At 41.5% G+C, this 21,701-nt stretch overlaps 1 protein-coding gene across 5 annotated transcripts in view; it reads left to right on the top strand.

Annotated features, from left to right (window-relative positions):
* FAM13A (family with sequence similarity 13 member A) overlaps nt 1-21,701 on the top strand; it is a 282,246-nt gene that overhangs the window by 171,986 nt on the left and 88,559 nt on the right. For 4 of the 5 annotated variants that reach the window (XR_014296630.1, XM_082653007.1, XM_082653010.1 and 1 more), the window contains one exon: nt 21,573-21,614. Coding sequence is in view for 4 of the 5 variants with exons in the window: in XM_082653007.1 (XP_082509133.1) it covers nt 21,573-21,614 (42 nt within the window). In the remaining variant the exon portion in view is untranslated. Of the gene's footprint in view, nt 1-4,383; nt 4,628-21,572; nt 21,615-21,701 lie in introns of those variants that run through there. The other variant, XM_082653009.1, reaches the window with a different exon arrangement.

Below are 21,701 nucleotides of genomic sequence, written 5' to 3'. Positions count from 1 at the left end.
AATACAATTCTTGTCCTGGAGAACTTATATTCTAATAGGGAGATCATATTTAGATTCAAATCATAATAAAATAATGTGCTGGGAAGAAAAGATAAATATCATAAGAACTGCAAGGGGCCATCTGAGTTGAAAGGGCCAAGAGATTTGTTCCATCTGGCCTAAGCCTGAGTATGCATAGAATTTTGCCAGGAGAAAATGGGATGAGAAAATACTCCAGACAAAAGGTAAATGTTTGGGGTAGAAGAGTTCAGAGCAGATTTGAAAAAAGTGTCCAGGTACATCCGGAGTGGCTTCCTTAGGAGGTATAAGCGGCTGAACTAGAGACGGACACTGGGGTTCGTTTAAGAGGTAGCTGAGAGCTACTGAAGCTTTTGAGAAAGAGGAGTGAGTGACCAGATCACAACCACAGCAGAAAATTCACTCTCACAGTGAAATGTATTCACTGGGGGTAGAGCGAATAGAGGCAGAAAGATCGTTTTGAAGGTTATCATGATACTGCAGATGACCAAGGCCTACTGATTAAAGAGACGTGACAGGGCAATCAACAGATTTGGTTAAGGAGAGGAAAGGGAAGAGTAAAGATGACTCATGCTTTGAATCTGATTCATAAAGAGAACAATAACATCATTAACACGAGGGACCAGGAGAGGAGGAGAATTTTAAGAATCAGATAATATGAGGCTTTGAAAGTGTTGATTAGGGCGATAATACTCATAATTATTGAGCACTTACTTGCCAGGAACTATCCTATGTGTTTTACATGCATGATTTCATTTATTCCTCAGAGCCGTTTCAGAGCTTTTAAACAGCTCACCCAAGTTTACGCTGCCTGTCTGTGGCAGAGTCAGAAACCAATCCCTAGGAGCGTAATTCCAGAGCGCAATTTATCAAGCCCTAATAGAATGCCTGTATTGAAAGATGTGGGGCTGGAAGGTGAGGCAGGAAGGGCGTAAGACAGGCGGAAAGACAGATGAAATAAAAGGAGGATGGAGTGACTGGGGACACTTGGAGAATTCCCAGGAAAGATCACAGAGAGTGAAAGACTTTGGGAAAACTGAAGGTGGGTGTTTCTGCAAAGTTGAGAGTAAAACGGCATCTAAGACAAAGCGTTTAGATTTAGTGACCAAGAGAGCATTGGTGGCCTTAAAAGCAGTTTCAGAAACGTGGTGGAGTCTGAAGTCCATTGGCATGGGGCGGAGGAGTAATTTCTGAGGCAATGGGAGCAGCAGAGGTGGGCTTTGGGGAGCCTGTCAGGGGGAAGGGGAGGGAAATGGCGCTGCGTCACCAGAGGGTAGGACTGCTTTCAAGGCTGGGGGGCACTTATTCGGGTGCCTGTCGGAAGGGGGACAGATTTAAGGTGGAGGAGAGATGAGGCTTCTTCCTGAGGAAAGAGAAAATGATGAGATCCAATACATGGATAAGAAATTTGAGTCCTATGAGTGGGGACATGTTCCCCTAGCCTAGGAAGAAGTCAAAAAGGAGGAGGCAAGGTGTGTGTGTGTTTGGAGGGGGCCGGGGGCGGTGGTTGTACTTCAACCCCTAATGCAAAGACGATCAAAGGCACTCACTCATATCTGATGATCTGGACTTTCTTAGTAAATTTAGGAGGCAGGGTAATTAGTGACCGAGAGAGATTGAGATTTGTGCCACTGGAGAAGGTCAGCAGTAGTTTCTGTGGGAAAGTGGTCAAAAATCAGTCAAAGATGACTACAGAGTTTGCCCCCAGAGTACTGAGGTTCAGGCCAAGATTAAATAACAGGAACTTTTAATCTACCCAGTCGCCAGGGTTCTGTGACTTCCTTTCGCAGTGTCTTAGCAGCCTGGCAGTAGGGCATGCAGCTGGCAGGATGCATACAGGGTGAAGAAGCAGAGGATGTTAGTAGACCTGTTTCGAGAAATAACTGAATGCTGAGGGAAGCCAGGAATGCACCTTTTTTAAAGTTGCACATTAGTTGGTCTGGGTGCAGGCTGTCCCTCTGCAGACAGGGACGGTCGGAGCTGAGTAGCTGAGGAGGGGGAATGGGGGAGGCAGGGGCAGGGCGGTTATGAGGGATGCACATCCGGGGGCTCGTGCGGAGGAAATGCAGGCAGGGGATCAGAGTCTGAGAAGCTGGAACCAGCAGGATTCAGGGAGTGGTGCTCTGCTGTCTGACAGTGAAGAACTGACGTGAGGATGTGGGACGTAGAGTAATAAAGCTATTCCAGTGATCGAGGACTCTGGCAGAGGGTGTAGTTGAAAGGAGGAGCTGCGGTACAGGTACAAATTCAAAAATGATCATCAAGTCATGCCCCCCAAATCGACCAAAAACCAGAAAAAGGAGGAATTGTTATAAATAAATAATAGAGACTTGAAAAGGCAGCTAATTGCTGAGTTCTAGTGTTAGGCGATTTTCAAAAATGACCACTGACATCTAACTACTAATATGGCATGTTAGAGGGATGTTGATAGCAAGACTTAAATTATCAGGAAATATATGTGGAATCAGATTTTAAATTTGAATGCCCCTGTTCATCAGTATTTTACCTCTAGTATGTATTGAATGTAAATTATAGTTTGGTTTAACGTATGTCTGAAATGCTGGGTCCCTTATTGTTGAACTCATATGTCTATTTTAGGCATGTGGTATTGTTGTGTTCATAAAATTAGAAAAGACAAAATATTATTTCTGTCATTTGAATTTTAACTATTTCTAAAAATACTTGTGAAATATTTTAAAAACTCATGTAGAATAGAGTAAGCACTATGCTATGTAGCAGAGTTCTGAAGCAGACCGAGAAATTCTGAATCCAGTTTCTGTTCTGCCACTGACTTTCCATGTGAATTTGAAGAAATTACTTAATTTTCTAGTACCAAGTTTACTCATCAATAAAATAGATATTATGATATATAATAGTGATTTCCTAACTCAAGAAGTTAATTGAAGTGTTAAGCAAGATGTAAAGTTGCATTTTTGAAAGATAAAAAACTTAAGCAAATATATAGAATTAAGTTACTGTTGCTGGAGAATCCAAGTAGTATTTCTAAATCTAGAATCAAAACAAAAGAATATATTGACAACTTCAATTAAAGTAAGTTGTGGACTTAACTTCCATTGTTTTAAAAGGCTGATTTTAGTTACTGATATTCTATCATAATGTCTGAATATAAGTTTCAGGATGATTAATCCATTTTCATAAATATGATAGAGGATTTAGTTAGACAATGAAATATTTTTATTAGCATGTGTAGCAAAGGAGAGCAGACGCTTACAAAAGGACTTTTTGTGTTCTAAGTTCAGAATTATGAGTGATCTGTAAGAAATCTGGGAAAAAATACGGGGGAGAAGGATACTTTTTTGGTGGTACCAGCCCCCTCTGTTTCTGAATGGCATGGACTCTAGCTTTCTGCCCTTTTTTCTGCTAAAAGCTGTGCTCTGGGCTTTGTTGTAACTCTCGGCAAATCCTATGATATGAAAGAAATCCTATTAAAATATATTTTTACTATTGTTGTTGCAATGTTTGAAACCTCTGAATGAACAATTATGTTCCTAAAATAACACTTTAGTATTCCACACTGAAGAGGAAACTAAGGGAGAGCTGGATAATTAATAGGCATTTAGCAGACCTTATGAGAAATTGATTTGGTGTTACCTGTAAAAAAAAAAAAAAAAAAGATAAATAAATGACCAACCAACCAAAAAAAAATGCTGGTGATGTTCTTAGAGGAAAATGACTCTTTAAATAAACACATTCAATTTTATAAGGATAAACAGAAATTATCAGTTGAAATACTTCCGTGGGAATAGCCGTTTTGATCCCTTGAGACAGTGGGCAGTCCTAGGACGTGTGTTCTCCCCAGAAACGAGAGCTATGTGCCTTGGGAGATGTCACCAGTGACTAGTAACCACCGCAATGTAAACAGACATCAGCAGGAAATAAATACGGGTAGGGCGGGAGTCTAGAAGAATGCCTGTGTGCCTTCTAGAAAAGTGTCACGCCTTCCAATGCTAGTGGTTTGATTTTTTTTTTTTTTTAAGGAAGAAAGGAGACTGAGCATAGCTCATGCCTTCTGTCACGGAAACCTTTCGTTTCGGAGGCAGTGTCTTTCCTTGACAAATGGATTTCCTTGCTGGCAGTCTCTGTGACGTTGAGAAGTGAAGGGACCCTTTGCTCTTGCTGCTGTTATTGGTTGCTTTCCCCAGACGGACAAGCCCGTCTGTGGAAGGGCTCAGAGGAGAGTTTCGAGTTACCAGAATTAGGCAAGCCCGCGAGGAGCTGCAGCAGCAGCAAAAGCAGCAGCGCCTTTAAGCCTGCAGCAGCTGGTCCTCTGATTGGCTGGCTGCTTCAGCTGCTTCCCTGGAACAAAGGTCAGAGTGGACTGCGGTGGAAATGTGGAGAGGGAGCGATCGAATAGCACTGTAGCTCCGCTCGGAGAAGTTTGGAGGCTGGGAACAGCAGAACGCTGGCTGACTGCAGGGCAAGTTGCTTCTCCAGCGGTGAGCTGCAGCCTCACGCCCCCAGCCCAGCTCAGCCACTGCAGCCTGGCCCCCCTTATACAGACGCCCAGCTGGGCGCGGAAGAGACAGTTGTGAGGGTCCCTTGCAAATTTCCAGACAAGGATGGCTTGTGAAATCATGCCCCTGCAAAGGTAGTATGCTTTCCTATTTGGTTTCGTTCTTCTCTTCTGTATTTTCTGAATGTTCCAAAACCGTGTAACTTTGCCAATCCTTGGCATCTGTCAGTAGTGTGCTGCAAACTGTGTAGAGTTCCTTGGACGCAATGTGCTTCCCCAAGACCAGAGAAATGTAGCTGTTTGATCGCTTCTTTTGCTGACACTTATGCCCAGCATGTCATCTTCTTCACTTGATTAGTCTGTTCAGTTATTGCCTTCCTCGAATGAAAATAAATAGAAGAAAACAGCTTTGACAGCTGAAGAAAAACAGAAAGTGAAGAATCTATCGAGCAGGTTTAAAATAAAACTGAGTCAGCTTGTTAGCAATGTTGTGAAGCTGCGGTGAGCTCTAAGCTCATTTTGAAGGATGTCGACAGGCTAAAGACCTTTTAAAAATGCATCTTAGGAGCCCTGTCTGCTGGAGTTCAGATCTAGGCAAGGATTTTCTATCAATCAGTACTTTATAATACATGGACATAAACGTTAAGGTTATTATTTCCCCATGAATAATTCTAGATAGGTTTATTACACAGATGACATCTTTAAACAAAAAAAACTGCTCTGTAAGAATGATTAAGCGCAAGGCGTTGTCCTGTTCATTAATGATTGTAATATGGATTGTGGAGGGCGAGGTGGAGGAGTTATTATACCAATGCAGAAAAAGGTAAATTTAAACAAAAGGCTTGTTAAAAAGAACACTGCTGGTGAACTAATATGTGAGTAAGGTGTCCCGGAATGTTGAAGCTGGGAGTCACCTCCGTGGTGATGGAGTCCAGCCCTCCAGTTTCACAGCAGGAAAACTGAGGCTTGAAGGAAGTCTGAGTTTCCTAGGGTCGTGTTTTAGGATTTTTAGAATTACTTTTGCCAATCCTATTATTCTGTTTCAGCTGCACCTGCTCTACATGCAGTGACATTTGATTCCATGTAAATGCTTCCTTTAAGAAAACTGTTAGTGGAAGTGATTTTAAAAGTCAAATGGTGAATGTGGTTTATCTATAAGATTGAAAAAAACCTAGACAAAAAAATGAATTTTATTTTGAAAAACCATGCCACCAATATTTTACTGGATGTTCATGTTTTAACATGAAAATAAGGTATACAGAAATTGAGTGTTCGTTTGGAAAATGGTTCCTGCAGATGTACCCTGTGAGATAAAACGGTGTGGTTGTTTTCCTTTCACTGTAAGGACAAGTGCACTGTAATGGGAACTTGATGGGGGTGTCCCTAGACTTCCTTTTCTAAAATTGATAACCCAACCCAAGGGAGCACAGAGTGATTTATGAATAGATCTGAAATTTGTCTATATTAATTCAGTGGAAATGTCCACATGCTTGAAACTTGCGAGAGACTAAAAACTAATGTACACTTTTCGGAGTCTTCATTTGGTTTCCAGCTTTAAAGTTGGGACCCTGTTTTATCTTATAATGGTGTCAGTTCTTAAGTGTCTTAAGCAAGTCCTTTCTAGATAAGCATATTGGCTATTACTGAACTCTGTAATAAGCTGCTCTGTGATATAACCACTGTTAAGAAGCAAACAGATCTTTATTCAGCTAAAATATTGTTTAGAGAGTTAAGTTGAGGAAAGCTAAAATAGAATCAGCGTCATTTCCTCCGAAATTATTTTTCTCTGTTAGTCCTTACTAATACACCTACGTAAGAGGAGTCATTTGAATTTGCATTCACGACTGCTGATCAGTGCATTCACTGTCCCCCTGCTTCTGAGAGCTTCATTTGATGGGTCACCCTGCAGTCCTTAACTTCCAGCCTGTGCTTGCCTGTGATTATGTACCTCTTGAAGGCAAGGAACTGGTAGGTTTGTGGTGTTCACTTCGTTACGGATCTCTTGTGAATTTAAGCGCTTATGCAGAGCACTTTCCTGTTCCTATGTATGATTGCTGCTTCCGAGCCCAGTTCAACATTTTTGGCTAAGGATTTCTGTGACCCTCTAGTAAAGGTGACTGTTGCCAACTGCCCGCACTGTTATCCCGCCCGGAACAGGAAAGTTGCAGAGCCTCGTGGTGCACATGCCGGCTGATGGGATGAACGCTTTGCTCCATTCTCTTGAAGAGCACCGAGGGGCTAGAAACTGAATTAAAAGAGGGTGAGGGAAAGAATAGCTTTAAATACCAGTTAGAGAAGCTCATGCTCACTCATGTTTGTATTGAGCAAAGAGGCCAGTGCCTCTCATTCTTTAGGTGCATGAGAATTACCTAGGGACCTTGTTTTTAAAAATCCGCTTCTTCCTGCTGCCTTCCTTCCCTAGACTTACTGAATCTGAATCTGGGTGTGACAGGGAAAGTATCAACATTTTAACAGGCTTCCTGAAAGCAAATCTGGTACAAATGGTCCACGCAGAGAAACACTGATCTAAACTCCGGTTAATGAGTATAGCTTGTATAAAGCCATTGACAGCAGGTGTTAGGATGTAAGATGCTAACACTCTACTATTCAACATCCCCAAATAACATATTTAATAGCAGGACCTTACGTGAGGTGTCTCTGTCATAATTGGTGCTTTCATTTACTAGACGGTCGGTGTTACCTGTTAGAACAAAACATACTTACAGTGTTTTTTAATATTTTCTTTATGACCGAACACTACCCTGTACTGCCAGTAAATTAAGACACAACTCTGCTTCAGAGAGGTCACATGCTAGTGAGGATGCAGACACATTACCAGACAGTTACAATTACATTACTGTGGTGAATCCAGTAATGGAGGGTATAATTAGCATAATAATGGAGATGCACCTGCGTGGATAATGTTACCCTTCGTGACTTCATATAAGCATATGATCTTATTAGATGGCACGTTTGCATCTCAGTGTCTACTTAGCTTATAATTCCCATGAGTGACTTTTTAGCCTTTCTTAGCATGTTGTGAAAGTATGTAGAAGATAAATCTGTTACTGCTTATCTGTAACTAAGATGAGACTAACAGATGGGGTCGAAGGCTAAGAATGAAATAAGAACCTGGGTTTGCTTTAATGTATTTTGCTATCTGTTTACAACTTAATATAATTTGCAGACTTTCCCGGGTGGGAGTAACTATGCAGAAACTCATGATCTGTAGAAAAACTGCAGAGGCTGAATATTGAAAATGGGACCCTCTATAGAGTGAAGGACTCAGTTCTTAAAGTTCACTTCAAATGGCTTAAATTAACGATAGATCCTATATGTCTTTTGAGATGGTTCAATTATCCCAAATATTTTTAGAAATACTAAAATATTTGCACTGTATAGTATTATATGGATATTCTTGCCAACTGAAAAAGTTCTTCCAAAGAAATAAAATAATATAAATAAGTAGAGAACCTATATTAAGAATTGAAATAAATGTTTTTTTCTCAGGTATTAAATTTACCCTGTGTCACTAAAGAGATAGTATGTTTTATCAGACTCTAGGCTGTACTTAGACCTCAGACTCTTTGCATGATTCATATTCCATTGGCTTTTTTTTCCTTAGAGATCATGGATCGGTAGGTAAGGATCTCCATTTTATGTGTAGAAAGACTTCAGTAGGCTAAGAAAGAAAGTCTTCACTCACTCTTATGTCCATGACAAAACTCTCAACTTCACAGCAGGATTTTGATTTGCTAGAATAACTTTCAAATAGTCACTAACTCATCTTCTATCCACAAAGACTAATGATGGAGGATGACGTTAAGAGCACTAGTGATTAATCTAGATTCCTTTGGTTTTAATGCATTGCCATCTGTTTTCACATGTTTAGCATCCCTTTTTTCCCTTGGTTTATTTATCAAAGTGGGAAACTGAGATGAACGATGTCAGTGTAACTCTCTTTTTCATTACTCTCCCTGGAAAATTATGATATTCAACATACATTATTGAATATTCATTTTATGATGGTGAAACACACCATACTTCTAAACTGCAATGGCTCTTTCAGAAGGTTTATGGCAACAGGATTAGTTAACGTGTATTAGTGATCCAGCATGGGAAAATTTCACGGAATCTTCTCATCAGCAGAATTCATCTGGTCTTTCTAAGCACGGGTTTTTAGAATGTCCTTCAGCAAACAAGTAAACACTGGGAACATGGGGATGATGTGGGATTTGACCAGGGAACAGCCCAGGCAATGATGGTCCTGCTTGTGAGTCTTCTGGGTGATGTTAGAGAGCCCTCTACTGCTTGTGGTGGTGACGCCTTCAGTTCATTTAGCTCTTAAACCCGCGTTATTCCGAACTTGTTGGCACTTTGATAGCACTCCCTGCCCTCCCCCCCTCCACAAACACAGTCTAAAAGGGAGTGAAAAGCTGCCTCGCCTCAAGTCTGGGTTAACCCTTCTGGGGTTGAATATCTGAACTTAGACTCGTCACCAGTGTGGTCTGTATTTGGTAGTAACAAGAATCATTGAGAACAAGACAGACCTCTGTGGGCTCTACTCTCATGTGATGGTGGCAGTACCTCTGGAGTTGAAATATTTGCTAATTACTCCAGATAAAGAAGATAGTCTGAACTAAGGTTCATACCTCAGTTAAGGATACCTTCGTACCTTACTTAAGGATATTCTTAAATTTTACAGAGATCACCCTGTCTAAGCCACTGAAAGAAGGAGAGGCGTTAGAGAGTCAGCACTAAACAGTGGGGAAAGCGATGGAAAGATAATAAACTTGCCGTCAAGAAACATATCCAGACACTGACAGCTAATTAGCCGTGTGAATTTGGGCAGGTCATCTTCCTCACCTATAAAAGGGGATAGTAATACCTACTACACTTACTTAGAGGAGAAATTCTATAGTTAAAGAATAGTATAGTTCTTTGTAAGTGGTAACTCTTCACATGTAACGAGTAGTAGCATATTGCTTTCCTTCTGATTTTGTTACTCTTACACTTGCATTATCTTTCAGTTCCTTGAAGCAAGAGTGCTTTACACGTAAGGTGATGCTCTACCGTTGCATTGTATTGGATGAGTAGTAGAAAGCGACCTAAAGCATGATTTGTGGGAAGTGCCGCTGCAAATACCATAGAATCAAATTCCTTGAAACTCTCAAAACTTTTTACCCTGTTTTTCCTGTAATACTTATATATTTATGTGATGATAGAATGAACTGCCAAAAAATAGTTTGTACTATATGAAACCTTTTAAAAGCACGATTTATTCTTCCCTTAACAAGAACCAGAAATAACTTTTTCAGTAATAGCTTTATTGATATAATTTACATACCGTGCACCTCACCTACTTAAAGTATACAATTCAATGGTTATTAGTACAGTCACGAGGTTATGCAACCATCACTGACAGTTTTAGAATATTTTTGTCACCCAAAAAGAAACCCTGTGCTCTTTAGCTCTCAATCCCTACTGTGGGCTGAATGTTTGTGCCCCTCAAAATTCATATGCTGAAGCTTTAATCCCCAGTGTGATGGTATTTGGAGGTGGGACCTTTGGGAGGTAAGTAGATTTGGATGAGGCCGTAGAGGTGGAGCTCCCAAGATAGGATTGGTGCCCTTACAAGGAGACGAAAGGACCAGAGCACAGTCTCCCCACCCACCCCCATCCATGGAGGTACAGCAAGAAGGTGGAAATCTGCAAGCCAGGGAGAGCTCTCACCAGAACCTGCCACGCTGGCACCCTGATCTCAGACTTCCAATCTTTGGAACTGTGAGAAGTATATGTTTCTGTTGTTGAAGCCACCCAACCTGTGGTATGTTGTTATAGCAGCCCAGACTGACCAAAGCCACCCTCAAGCCCCCCATCCCAGCTCTAGGCAACCACGAATCTACTTTCTGTCTCTATAGACTCGCCTTTTCTAGATACTACATTATAACAGATCATCAAGAAGCCAGATGTGGAAACTGATTTTATTTCTTGCATAAAAAAGATATATTGATGGGAAATAGTGGGGACGCGGGTAGTAAAAAGAAATAGTAGGAAGCCCTAGAAGTTGATTTTTTAAAGTAAGTGACCCCAGTAAAAGAAATAAAAATACTGGGTGAGGGGAGAGGGAAGGGACACAGGATACATTCTATGAAAACCTTTTAAGGTTTGGGGTCAGGAAAACATGGCATCTTCTCATCAAATATAAGAATAAAAATCAGAACACTTGAACTTCATAGAAATAAAAATGAAGAACTGAACTGCTTTTCTCAGATCACATTGAATGGAACCAAAACACTAGAAAAAGTTAAGTAGGGTTCAGGAAAAGCTTAAGATGATACCTCAGTAGTTTTGCTGTCAGCAAAATGACGATGGGAAGAAACATAACTTAGCTGTCTAGGTTAAAATGGCCCCTGAAACTAAAATTAGGAACCAAAAGCCAGCCAGAGGAGACCATTGATAAACTCTGCTGTGTTTTTGTAAGGGACTCTCCTTCATTTTCAACTCCTTGACTTGGTGAAAACTCAAGTGCCTGCCTCTGTGTGCGTGCGTGCGTGCATGTGTGTGTGCGTGTGTGTCTGTCTCTGTGTCTTTCTCAGTTCCTCTAGTGCCGCCGCCTGGCACACCCCTGCAGTGCTTCCTCACGCCTTCACACATCCTCTGCCTTTGTTGGAGAACTTTTCTCCGGTCCATTATCTTTTTCCAGTGTGACCCGCACAATTCGCTCCCAGTGTCACTTACGTCCCCTAAGCTCCCCTAACTTGCGGGTCTGCACCGAGCTTCTGACTTCAAGGTCTGGAGCTCTGGCTTCCACAGACCCGAGATTCAGGATGTGAATCTCAGCCCCACCTGGCTCCGTGACCTTCCACCAGTTGCTTAACCTTTCTAAAACTTACTTTTCTTCTTAGAAAAAGCTGGTGAGTAATACCTTCCTCCAAAGATGTCACTGAGGATTGAGTGAGATGATGTACATGAAGCTCTCAGCCCAGAGCCTGGCTTATTAGGGAGAGCTCTCAGTACGCGGTAGCTCTGGATCCCTTTTCTTATGAAAATGGTCAAATGTCAAGTTTCTGTTTCTCGGCTGGTCTATACACTCTGGGAAGGTTGAGCCCATATCTTAATAGCCTGTGTATCTCCAGCCCCTCGCATAGGCTCTGATAAGTAGTAGACACTCAAAAAAGGCTGAATGAGCACTGGCCCGTGGTTTGGGAAGCTCACAGAGCTCAAGCCTGGGTGGACATCAACCTTTGTACACTCACCGGTCACTCGTCCTCCTGCAAACCAGTGTAAAATCATGGCAGTGTAGATACACGTCCTTGACTCCTCGTTCTGTGCAGAGCCCTCCTGTGGCAGGGGGAGGGTTCACTGGCTGGAAGGTGACAGGCGAATTCGCATTGCTTTCGGCACAGTTCTGTCTGCCTCAAGAAATCCACATTCAGAGTTAACGACTGGGGAAATTATATACCTGCCATTAAGAATGTTATAATAAAGGGAATAATTAAAAGAATTTAGTAAAAAAACAGTTTCCTGTTTCCTTCTTCCCTTCTGCACGTATCCCCCTGTTCTTTTGCTTTTGTTTCAGTATCTGAAGATTAGAAAGCATTTTAACTGACTTGCTAATGTTCCAAAAATATTCTCTTATCCACTCATATCAACCCCCTCAAAAAGAAAGTTACTGTGTTCTTACATTCTAAACTGCTGCCTCCCTGAGGCGGTATTGCTATGTCTATAATAATGATACACATCAGTTTGCTGAACAAGAATCTCAAAAACAAATCAGAGCTTCCAGCTGCATTGAAAATAGTTTTGTGACTAAACCAAAAATTTCTCTAAGCTCCACCCAAACCTTTGGGTTTGCAATGAAGTAAAAAAAAATTTTCTTTTCCTGCTCTCAAGCCAGAACAAACAGATAGAGTGTGTGGCAAGGCCATATGCAAACATTGCCTTGCCTGAACAAATCCTTTTCTGGGCACACTGTACCCTACGGAAAGCACAGGGTTTAGATTACTGGCACAATGGCGGAGCTGCCCCTCTGTGCAGTGGGAGAAAATTAATTTTCTTTTCTAAATAAGGGTGGGAGAAAACCCATGGCACAGTTGCACTTCCATTAAGTTTGGAATCGCAGGGAAGAAGATAACTTAAACTAATCAACATACAACTCTCTGAGAATGCTTCCAGCTGGCAAAATTAATTTTACAAATTATATGTTTTAAAAATATGCAATCACACGGTAGTGTCAGCACTCAGCATGGTCTTGATGGTGCTGACTATTCCACAGCCACTGACTGAACACCCGGAATGTACCTTGCTAGGTGCTGGTGGGACAAACGTAAAGACAAATCCAGGAGGTGAGGCAAGCATCCGAACTCGGGAACTTCAGCGTCTCTTGCTAAGCACTGGCTCATGGCTGTGAACAGTGTCCGGGAGCCTGGAGGGAGGAGCCACTCCCCTCTCCAGGGTGATGGAGATGGCATCCCAGATTAGATGACATTTGAGCTGAGAGATGAAGTATTTACCAGGCAGAGAGAGGTGGTGAAAGCATTTAAGATAGAGGGAACAGCACGTACAGACAGAGTTATGAAAGTGCAGTGAGAGGTCGACAGAGGCTCACTGCCCTGAGATTGGGAGGACTCTTGTGCGCCAGGTTCAGACATCTGGATTTTACCCCAAAGACAAAGGGGAAGCAGGGAGGCTTTTAGGTTAGGGGGATAAATCTGGTGGGGGTATTAAGGGTAAACTGCTCTGGATGGCAGGGAAAAAGAGTACCGCCCCTCTGAAAGACTACGGCAGTGGAAATGGAAAGGAAAGATCAGATTCAGAAGACTTGCCTCTTTCTGAGATGAAATCAACACAGTCTGGTGATTGACCACGTGGGGGGGTAAGGGATAAACTTTTTTTTTTTTTTAAGGAGAGCAGTTGGCCTGTTAATACAACTTAAATATTGTAACAGGCATGAGGATTCTGTCCTGTGACTTCTAAACACATCTCCAGCCAGGATCCCCTGTAAAGTGGAATGTGAGGCTCTTGGCTGTGTCAGCCAGTCCACAGGTAGTAATAGTTTCCTGTTGACCTTCTCACTGTAGGGAAAGATACACAAGAGGTAGAAGGTGAAGCAATCCCACCCCTCCTTGCTTAAAACTTTACTCCCCTTCCCTGACAAGCGCACACCCTCACCACCCCCTCCAACTCCCTGGAGATTGAAAGGTGGTCATCAGAAGGGCATCCACGGGTAGAGCTAGCTGGGTAGAGGGACTGAATTAGAATGAGATGGTCCCTGGTTCCCTCCAAGTATAATAGTTCTTTGACTTGAAGAGACCAAAATATAGGTGATAAAGAATGCTGTGGTCACAAAGTAAGGAGGAATCGAAAAAAACAAAAACAAAAACAGGGGTCCCTGAGTCTCCTTGACACCATCCTGTGGTATAAGCAGGAAAAGAATATTTTAAAGAGACTTGGATAGAGACACAGATGTACAGAACAGAAGTATGGACACCAAGGGGGGAAAGCGGGGATGGGGCTGGTGGTGGGATGAATTGGGAGATTGGGATTGACATGTATACACTGATGTGTATAAAATGGATGACTAGTAAGAACCTGCTGTATAAAAAATAAATAACATTCAAAAAATATATAAATAAATAAATGAAATGAAATAAAATTTAAAAAAAAAGAGAGAGAGAGACCTGGAAATCCTCTGTCAGCTCCACCACGGTCATCTAGAACGACATTCTCATGCCCATTGCTGGGCATATCTGGACCCGCTTCCTCTCTGATTTTCTGTGCCATCCACGCTCAACAAAATCTGTACTTCTTTGGCCCAGAGCTCATTCTGGCAGTGGGGCAGAGAAGAAAAGTGTTTGTTCTCTGTCCTATGAGAACATAGATCTTAATTCAGCAACATTCACTGAGTATTAATTACACATCAAGCCAGGGAGATGTGTTTTTAGCATAGCGTTTTTCACCTGTGGGTCATGACCTGTTGGTGGTCATAAAACCAATTGAGCAGGTTGTGACCAGTGTTTTATATAAAGCGAAGTATAACAAAATAGAAAACATCCAAAGTAAGAATAATTTTATGAAATGTGTCCCTTTTATGTGTCTGTGTACTACATATCATGATGTAAAATGTGTTTCTAACTGGATCGTGGCCAACGTTTTTCAAAACACTGACTCTGGACTGCTTACTGACGATAGTTTATTTGAACAAGAGGTTAGTACAGGCCTGGAAATCGAATCCTCATGTCAGTGTGGGAAATCCGTTCTAGTCTTAGCATCGCTACAAATGAATTTCCAGAGCACAACCTTTACATAAGATGGAGACACTTTTGTCAGGTTTTAATTCCGGATTTGGGAAAAAAACATTTTTTTAGTAGATATATTAGTTTCCTAGCACAGCTGTGACGAAGTACCACAAACAGGGTAGCCCAGAAAACCAGCAATTTCTTTTTTTTTTTTTTTTTTTTTTGCGGTATGCGGGCCTCTCACTGTTGCGGCCTCTCCCGTTGCGGAGCACAGGCTCCGGACGCGCAGGCTCAGCGGCCATGGCTCACGGGCGCAGCCGCTCCGTGGCATGTGGGATCTTCCCGGACCGGGGCACGAACCCGTGTCCCCTGCATCGGCAGGCGGACTCTCAACCACTGCGCCACCAGGGAAGCCCAACCAGCAATTTCTTGTCTCACAGTTCTGGAGGCCAGAAGTCCCAAATTTACACGTTGGCTAGGGCTGTGCTCCCTCTAAACACCCTGGGGAATGAGTTGTCCCCTGCCTCTCTCCTCGCTTCCTGGAGATCTTGGCTTGTGGCAACACAATTCCAGTCTTCACAGCTTGTGCTCCCTGTGTGCAAATATCCTGTTGATAAGAGCGCTGGTCATATTGAATTAAGGCCCACTACGGTAACTTCACTTTAACTTGGTCACCTCTATAAAGACTGTATTTGCAAATAAGATCACATCCTGAGTTTCTGGGGGTCAGAGCTTCAGCGTGTCTTTTTGCAGGGACACAATTCATCCCCTAACTATATTTCAAATTTCTACTAAGCAATCAGGAAAATGGTAGAAATACTTTCCTGTCTTATTGGGGGGAAAGCTGTAAATGTTTGGAAGTCTTCTGGTTGGTTTTGCTTCCGAAGTGTAATACCTCTTGGTGTTAGCTAAACTTTCTAGTCCTGTGAACATTAACATTTCAGCTTATTGCATTACCCTTTGGTCAGGAAAACATATTTGCTCTTGAACTTCAATGGTTTGTTTTTATTTCTGCTGACAGCTAGGTGTTGCATTCTTAGTTACAACATACAAATAATAAAACTGGAAACAAAGTTGCTTGGGTTTATAGTAAAGAAGTATACATCCATCTACAAGAATGCCCCCTGAAATTACAGGGGCAAATACTTAGCTGTGAACTGATCTGTTTTCCAAAACTGACTTGTTTTCCAAAAGGAACAGGGAGATTGTTTTCTCCCATGTTCCTGAATGGAGCTGAACCAAAAATCTGAACAGCAGAACGCCAGCTGCTACATCACACCCCAAATGGAGCGGTATAAATGCTATAAATGGAGGGTTATGAATGTTAATGCCTGAGACTGTGGATAAATCAAAAGGCTCCAGTGTGGTACTTTATAGTTTGCAGAGGAAGGAAGGAAAGAAAATGTGCTAATTCCACTCACCTCATCGTCCTCCAAGAAAATTCATCTATGAAAATTCTTCCACTTAGTACATTCTGTTGCAACGTGAGGGAGGAACCTGAATTCCAGAGAAAATGTTTACTTAATACTTTAAATTTTGTCCTTTCACTTGGCCCTCCCTTTCTCTCTCCCCCTGGCTGTTTGTGGTTTGTTTGTTTGTTTGTTTGTATTTAAGCCCCAGTAGATGTTTTTTCGAGTTTCTTCAATGAATGGAACCTAATCCTTAGCCTTTCCCTATTTTGCTGTACTTTTCAGTTCCCAAGGGACACTTACAAACTATTTCTCCTAGCTCAGATCACTTGAAAGTGGAAAGTATGTAGCCCAATATGCAGATTATGTTAATTTGCGGGTAGCCAGCCACATTAACCAATTAGAAAGTTGGACTAATTGGAACATTTATCAGGACAGTTCAAAAGGGAATTGAATGGAATGGTGGTTTGATCCAGTAACTGAGCGTCCGTTCTGAATACCTCAGGCTGGGAATTCTCCCAAGAGTATTTGGTTTTTCTTAGACACAGAAAACGCCATGCTTTTCACAATTTCGGTGAGCTTGCTGTGTAATTAAATTGATAGGGATTGCATTCTGTGGCTTCAGTTTAGACACGAGTGCAGCTCAGGAAGAGATTGTAAGTCTAGGTGTCATCCATTCCTGTGCCTTTATGTTCAACCAATGTTGAACCACATAAAAAGATAAGTTAGTGTAGCACAGGGAACGGTACTCAATATTCTGTAATAACCTATATGGGAAAAGGATCTGAAAAAGAATGAATATATGTATATGTGTAACTGAATTACTTTGCCGTAGGCCTGAAGCTAACACAACATTGTAAATCAATTAAACGCCAATATAAAATAAAAATTAAATTTAAAAAAAAGGGTAAGTTAGGCCCCCACTAAAACCCTCCAGTCTGTTATTGCCCTTCTCAGTTGTAGCTTCTTAGATTTGGACTGTTACTTGGGTCTATTTGATAAATGTCCTTCCCACAGGTAGCTGTTTTGAGAGCCTGTAACACCCCACGTCTGAGGACATTAGGCACCCAGCGGCCTGACATACATGAGGTGATTGCCCAAATCTCTCAGTGTATTTAAATTAAAAAAAAAAAAAAAAAAAAGGCAAACTAATTAGCTACTTAAACTTGGCTATTATTCTGAGTCAGCAAACAGGAAATAATTAAAACACTGGGTTTATACTAGTAACCAAGGAGGAAACTGAATGAATTCCAGGTTGTTACGGTTTGTCATTGGCTTCATTTCATGACACGCACTCCCCTCTTCATTCATAGTACATGTGCTTATTTTTAAAAATTGCAAGTAAATCTGAATTAATTCTCAATTTAAAATTTAGGGAAAAAATTACAACTCAGTTAATATCATTGGACATGTCTGAGATTGATGTAAAGCTAGGAACAGGCATAAATATCTCTATAAATAGGTGTTTGGGGACATATAATAATAGTCCAATATTCATTTTGCACAGAGGTAGAAATGGTGATATTTTCAGATGTTTTGCATTCCAGTGTGTAAATTTTATGGAAAAGTTTCTTTTCTCTGTTCTATTTGGAAGAATTGTCCTTGGCCATTTTTCCTTCAAATTGCCTGTAAAGTCAATGCATAAAATTGATTTTTAGAATTAATTGACTTAATCAATTTGAAATCCATGCTTTAGTTGTTTCATAATTTATACTGTTGTCAAGATTACATTACTAAACCCCGGGCAAGGGTACTTTTATGAAAGGGAAAAAAGAAATAGGCTAATTAAGTGTCAAAATTAATTATTTATCCTCGTTTTCTTTTCAAATTACGTTGTTCTTCTTGGGTACTGTGCATAGATTGCTGCCCTGTTGACCGCTACTGAATAAGCAAATCTGCTGAGTCTGTTTCATTTCATTTAAATAACAGTGCTTACATTTTCTTTTTTGGAACACTTATAACTGCTCAGAATTCAGGGACATATCCAAATTAAGAATTTCTGATTTTTGTCTTTCATTGACAAATTTACCTTATACAAATGCAGCCTGAAAAATATTTGCTCATGATTAAAAACTTGTGTTTCTATCGAGACATTCTTGACATAGTGCCAATACATGTTAATAAATTAATCACCTTGTACACACCATCAGGCATAATGCATTGTGAATAGACTTTGACTAAGGTCGGTGTAGAGTTGCCATAATCAGAAGCATGACATGGAGCTTATAAATTATAAAGTCCACAAGATCTTGTGCCAGAATGAGGACATTCACTCCAGAATATTTTGATAAGTTAAAATTGAAGGCAAGGTAGTAAACAACAAAAGTGTGTTTGTTGTCTGCACATCACTAGCTGTGTGACCTGGTTAAGTTGTGTGCCCTCTCTGAGCCTGCTGCTCTCAAGGGAGGGGCAAGTACCAGGGAGGGTTTTTATGAGGATTTACGTGAGATAATTAATGTCAAGCACCTGATGGTACCTGGCTGATGAATAAGTGTCTGAGGGAGAGAAGGTGTAAAGAGAGAAAAGATTGATTTTGATTGCCTCTGTTGGCTACAAGGAAATTTTCAGGCACACACAAAAAGTGTTAGCCAAAGCACATGAACAGCTGTGTTCAGAACTCTGTACCCTTAAATCATCTCCCAAAGCACTCCTGATTTCTAAGAAAACCAACCATATTGCTAATTGAACGTTCACTAAAGTACCCTTGTTAATTTTCATTATAATTTGTTACATGTTAGAGTTAAGGATCTGTTCTGGGCAAAAAAGTATTTAGCGCAGTGCTCATTTTATAACCCTTGTGTGGCCCAAGTCTTGGCTCCCTGTACACCGATGCCGAAATGAGATACAGAGACGGTTTTGGAGGAGAAAGAAAGGGTGGGTTTATTCTTTGCCAGGCAAAGAGGGGAACACAGCAGGCTAGCACCTCAAGAACTGTGCCCCCTCCCTGGGGCATAGGGAGAGGTCAGGGCTCGTGGTCGGGGGTGTGCAATAAGGATGGAGGCAGTAACAGTCCTGCATTCTTCTTTCTTTTGCAGAGTTTCGAAAGGGTGGGGTTGCTGACGGGATTAGGGTGTGTGCAGGGTCTCAGGTGGTCCGTCTGCTGATCTTGATGAGTTTCTCTGGTCCCTTTAATCTCGCCTCACGTGGTTTCGTGGCAGCTCCTCCCTTGATTTGCAACTGTTCGAATCTGCCCTTTGGAACTCAGGGAAGGTCATGGAGGCTGGAGTCTTGCCTACAAGGAATGGGGAACAGAAAGGCCTCTGTGCCTGGGAGCCCCATGGGCTCCGCTCGGTTTCACATGGAGGCAATGTTCCCATAATGGTAAAATCATTATAGGTTTTTTGTTGCAGCCTCTTTGCACAGTGTTGGTCACACTTAGTACTCTTTGACACTGAACCCTCGATTAGGAAACAAACCCAATTCTAACATGTTTATAATTTGTTCAGTGTTTTCAAGGACTGTGTTGAAGTCAAATGTGTAAGCCCCTCGTATCAGTCTCGCTTAAAGTAGTCACTACTGTAATAGCGCTGCTCTAGGTGGTTTCTTCCCAAGACACGTGGACAGTTCCCAGGTGTTAGTGCCTGTAACTTGTCAAGCTTTGCCTTCAGCCCGTTAACATTATAGAGTCAAGAATAAAACTGATCTGTCACTTACCTTTCACTTGGGAAGAATTGGCACAATCAGTTACAAACAAAATCTTTGGCAAGATAAACACTAGAATAGTTAAGCGATATTGACATTGGAAACCAAAATCATGAGAGAGTGACAAATAGTATGCCGTATTTTTTTTTTTTTTTTTTTTTTTTTTGCGGTACGCGGGCCTCTCACTGTCGTGGCCTCTCCCATTGCGGAGCACAGGCTCCGGACGCGCAGGCTCAGCGGCCATGGCTCACGGGCCCAGACGCTCCGCGGCATGTGGGATCTTCCCGGACCGGGGCACGAACCCGTGTCCCCTGCATCGGCAGGCGGACTCTCAACCACTGCGCCACCAGGGAAGCCCCAGTATGCCATATTTTATGTGCCGTCTTGCAACTAAAATGTTAAGACCTTTTCAACTTCCAGGACAGGGTTGTGTGCGTGTGTGTGTGTGTGTGTGTGTGTCTTACACTATAACTTGTAATAAGATTTTTGGTGATTGCCAGGATATTACCAACGGAAGCACGTTTTCCTCTTTTCATCAGTGTTGCTTGTGGTGTACCACAGGGGTACAAGAAGAAAATATTAGCGCTTCTTAATTTTATCTGATATTTCACATTTCTACTTTTATCCGTTTAATGATGCACATAATTAACATAAATAGATACTCAGTCATATATCAAGGGGAGTAGCTGCTTAAAAGCAAATTTTTATATGAGTGTGTAATCAAAAATGTTCAAAGACCACTCCAGTAGACACTGAAGGGGAGAGACTCATTCATTGATTCGAGGTCATTTATCAGAAGAAAAAAACATGTAGAAGAAAGGAAAAATATTTTACTATAGTATATATTTTATATTTTTAATTAAATATTTTTATATTAAGCTTCGTATTGCTTCAGTGCTGTTTGAGGAACTTAAACTATTTTTTGTTGGCTGCGTTGCGTCTTCATTGCTGTACACGAGCTTTCTCTAGTTGAGGCGAGCGGGGGCTACTCTTCATTTTGGTGTGCGGGCTTCTCATTGCGGTGGTTTCTCTTGTTGTGGAGCACAGGCTTCAGTAGTTGCAGCATGTGGGCTCAGTAGCTGTGGCTCAGGGGCTCTAAAGCGCAGGCTCAGTAGTTGTGGCGCACAGGCTTCATTGCTCCGCGGCACGTGGGATCTTCCTGGACCGGGTATTGAACCCATGTCCCCTGCATTGGCAGGCGGATTCTTAAGCACTGCGCCACCAGGGAAGTCCCTTAAACTATTCTTTATAGTTTCATTTGTGTCCTTTCATGTTATTCACCCTCATTAATACTGTGCGTAACTATAGACGACAAAGAGCATGAGTGCTGTTTACTGATGCCCTAGCATTTCATTGCTAGGGCAGCATACACTTAACAGGAGTATTTTGTTGGCTGTCTTACTTTCATCATCATGTTAATGAGTTGTAATTAGCTTTATTGAGATAATTGAGTATGTAATCATTTTAAGGGTTTATGTGTAATATATGAATACTTGGATTGGGCTTGTAGAATAAGGTAGTAAAAAACTTCCTCTTCAAAGGGTGATGTGAACTACTTTTGCCTTAGGCTAATCTTGAAAGAAACCTCTCTTGATGGTCTCCCTTGAAGAAGTGATTGACCTTGGCTAGGTCCAAGGTAGCGTATATTTTACTAACCTTACTCCATAGTGAGATTAGCTCTAATGTGTCAAAAGAAAAATTGTGATAGGTGGAACAGAGTTTTAGTAAAATTGAGATGTTATGATAGTAACAGGACTTATATTAATTCAAGTTTTCTTTTCCTTTCAGTTCGCAGGAAGATGAAAGACCTATGTCACCTTTCTATTTGAGGTACTTATTTGATTTTTATTGGTCTGTTACAGGGAATTGGGGAGGGTTAAGGCTTCTTTGGGTTTATTTGCCCACGTTAATTCTTTT

This window comes from Grampus griseus, assembly GCF_964374135.1.
Source record: "Grampus griseus genome assembly, chromosome: 4".
Lineage (NCBI taxonomy): Eukaryota > Metazoa > Chordata > Mammalia > Artiodactyla > Delphinidae > Grampus > Grampus griseus.
The sequence above is the reverse complement of the archived record's forward strand: the minus strand, read 5'-3'. Positions and strand labels throughout refer to the sequence as shown.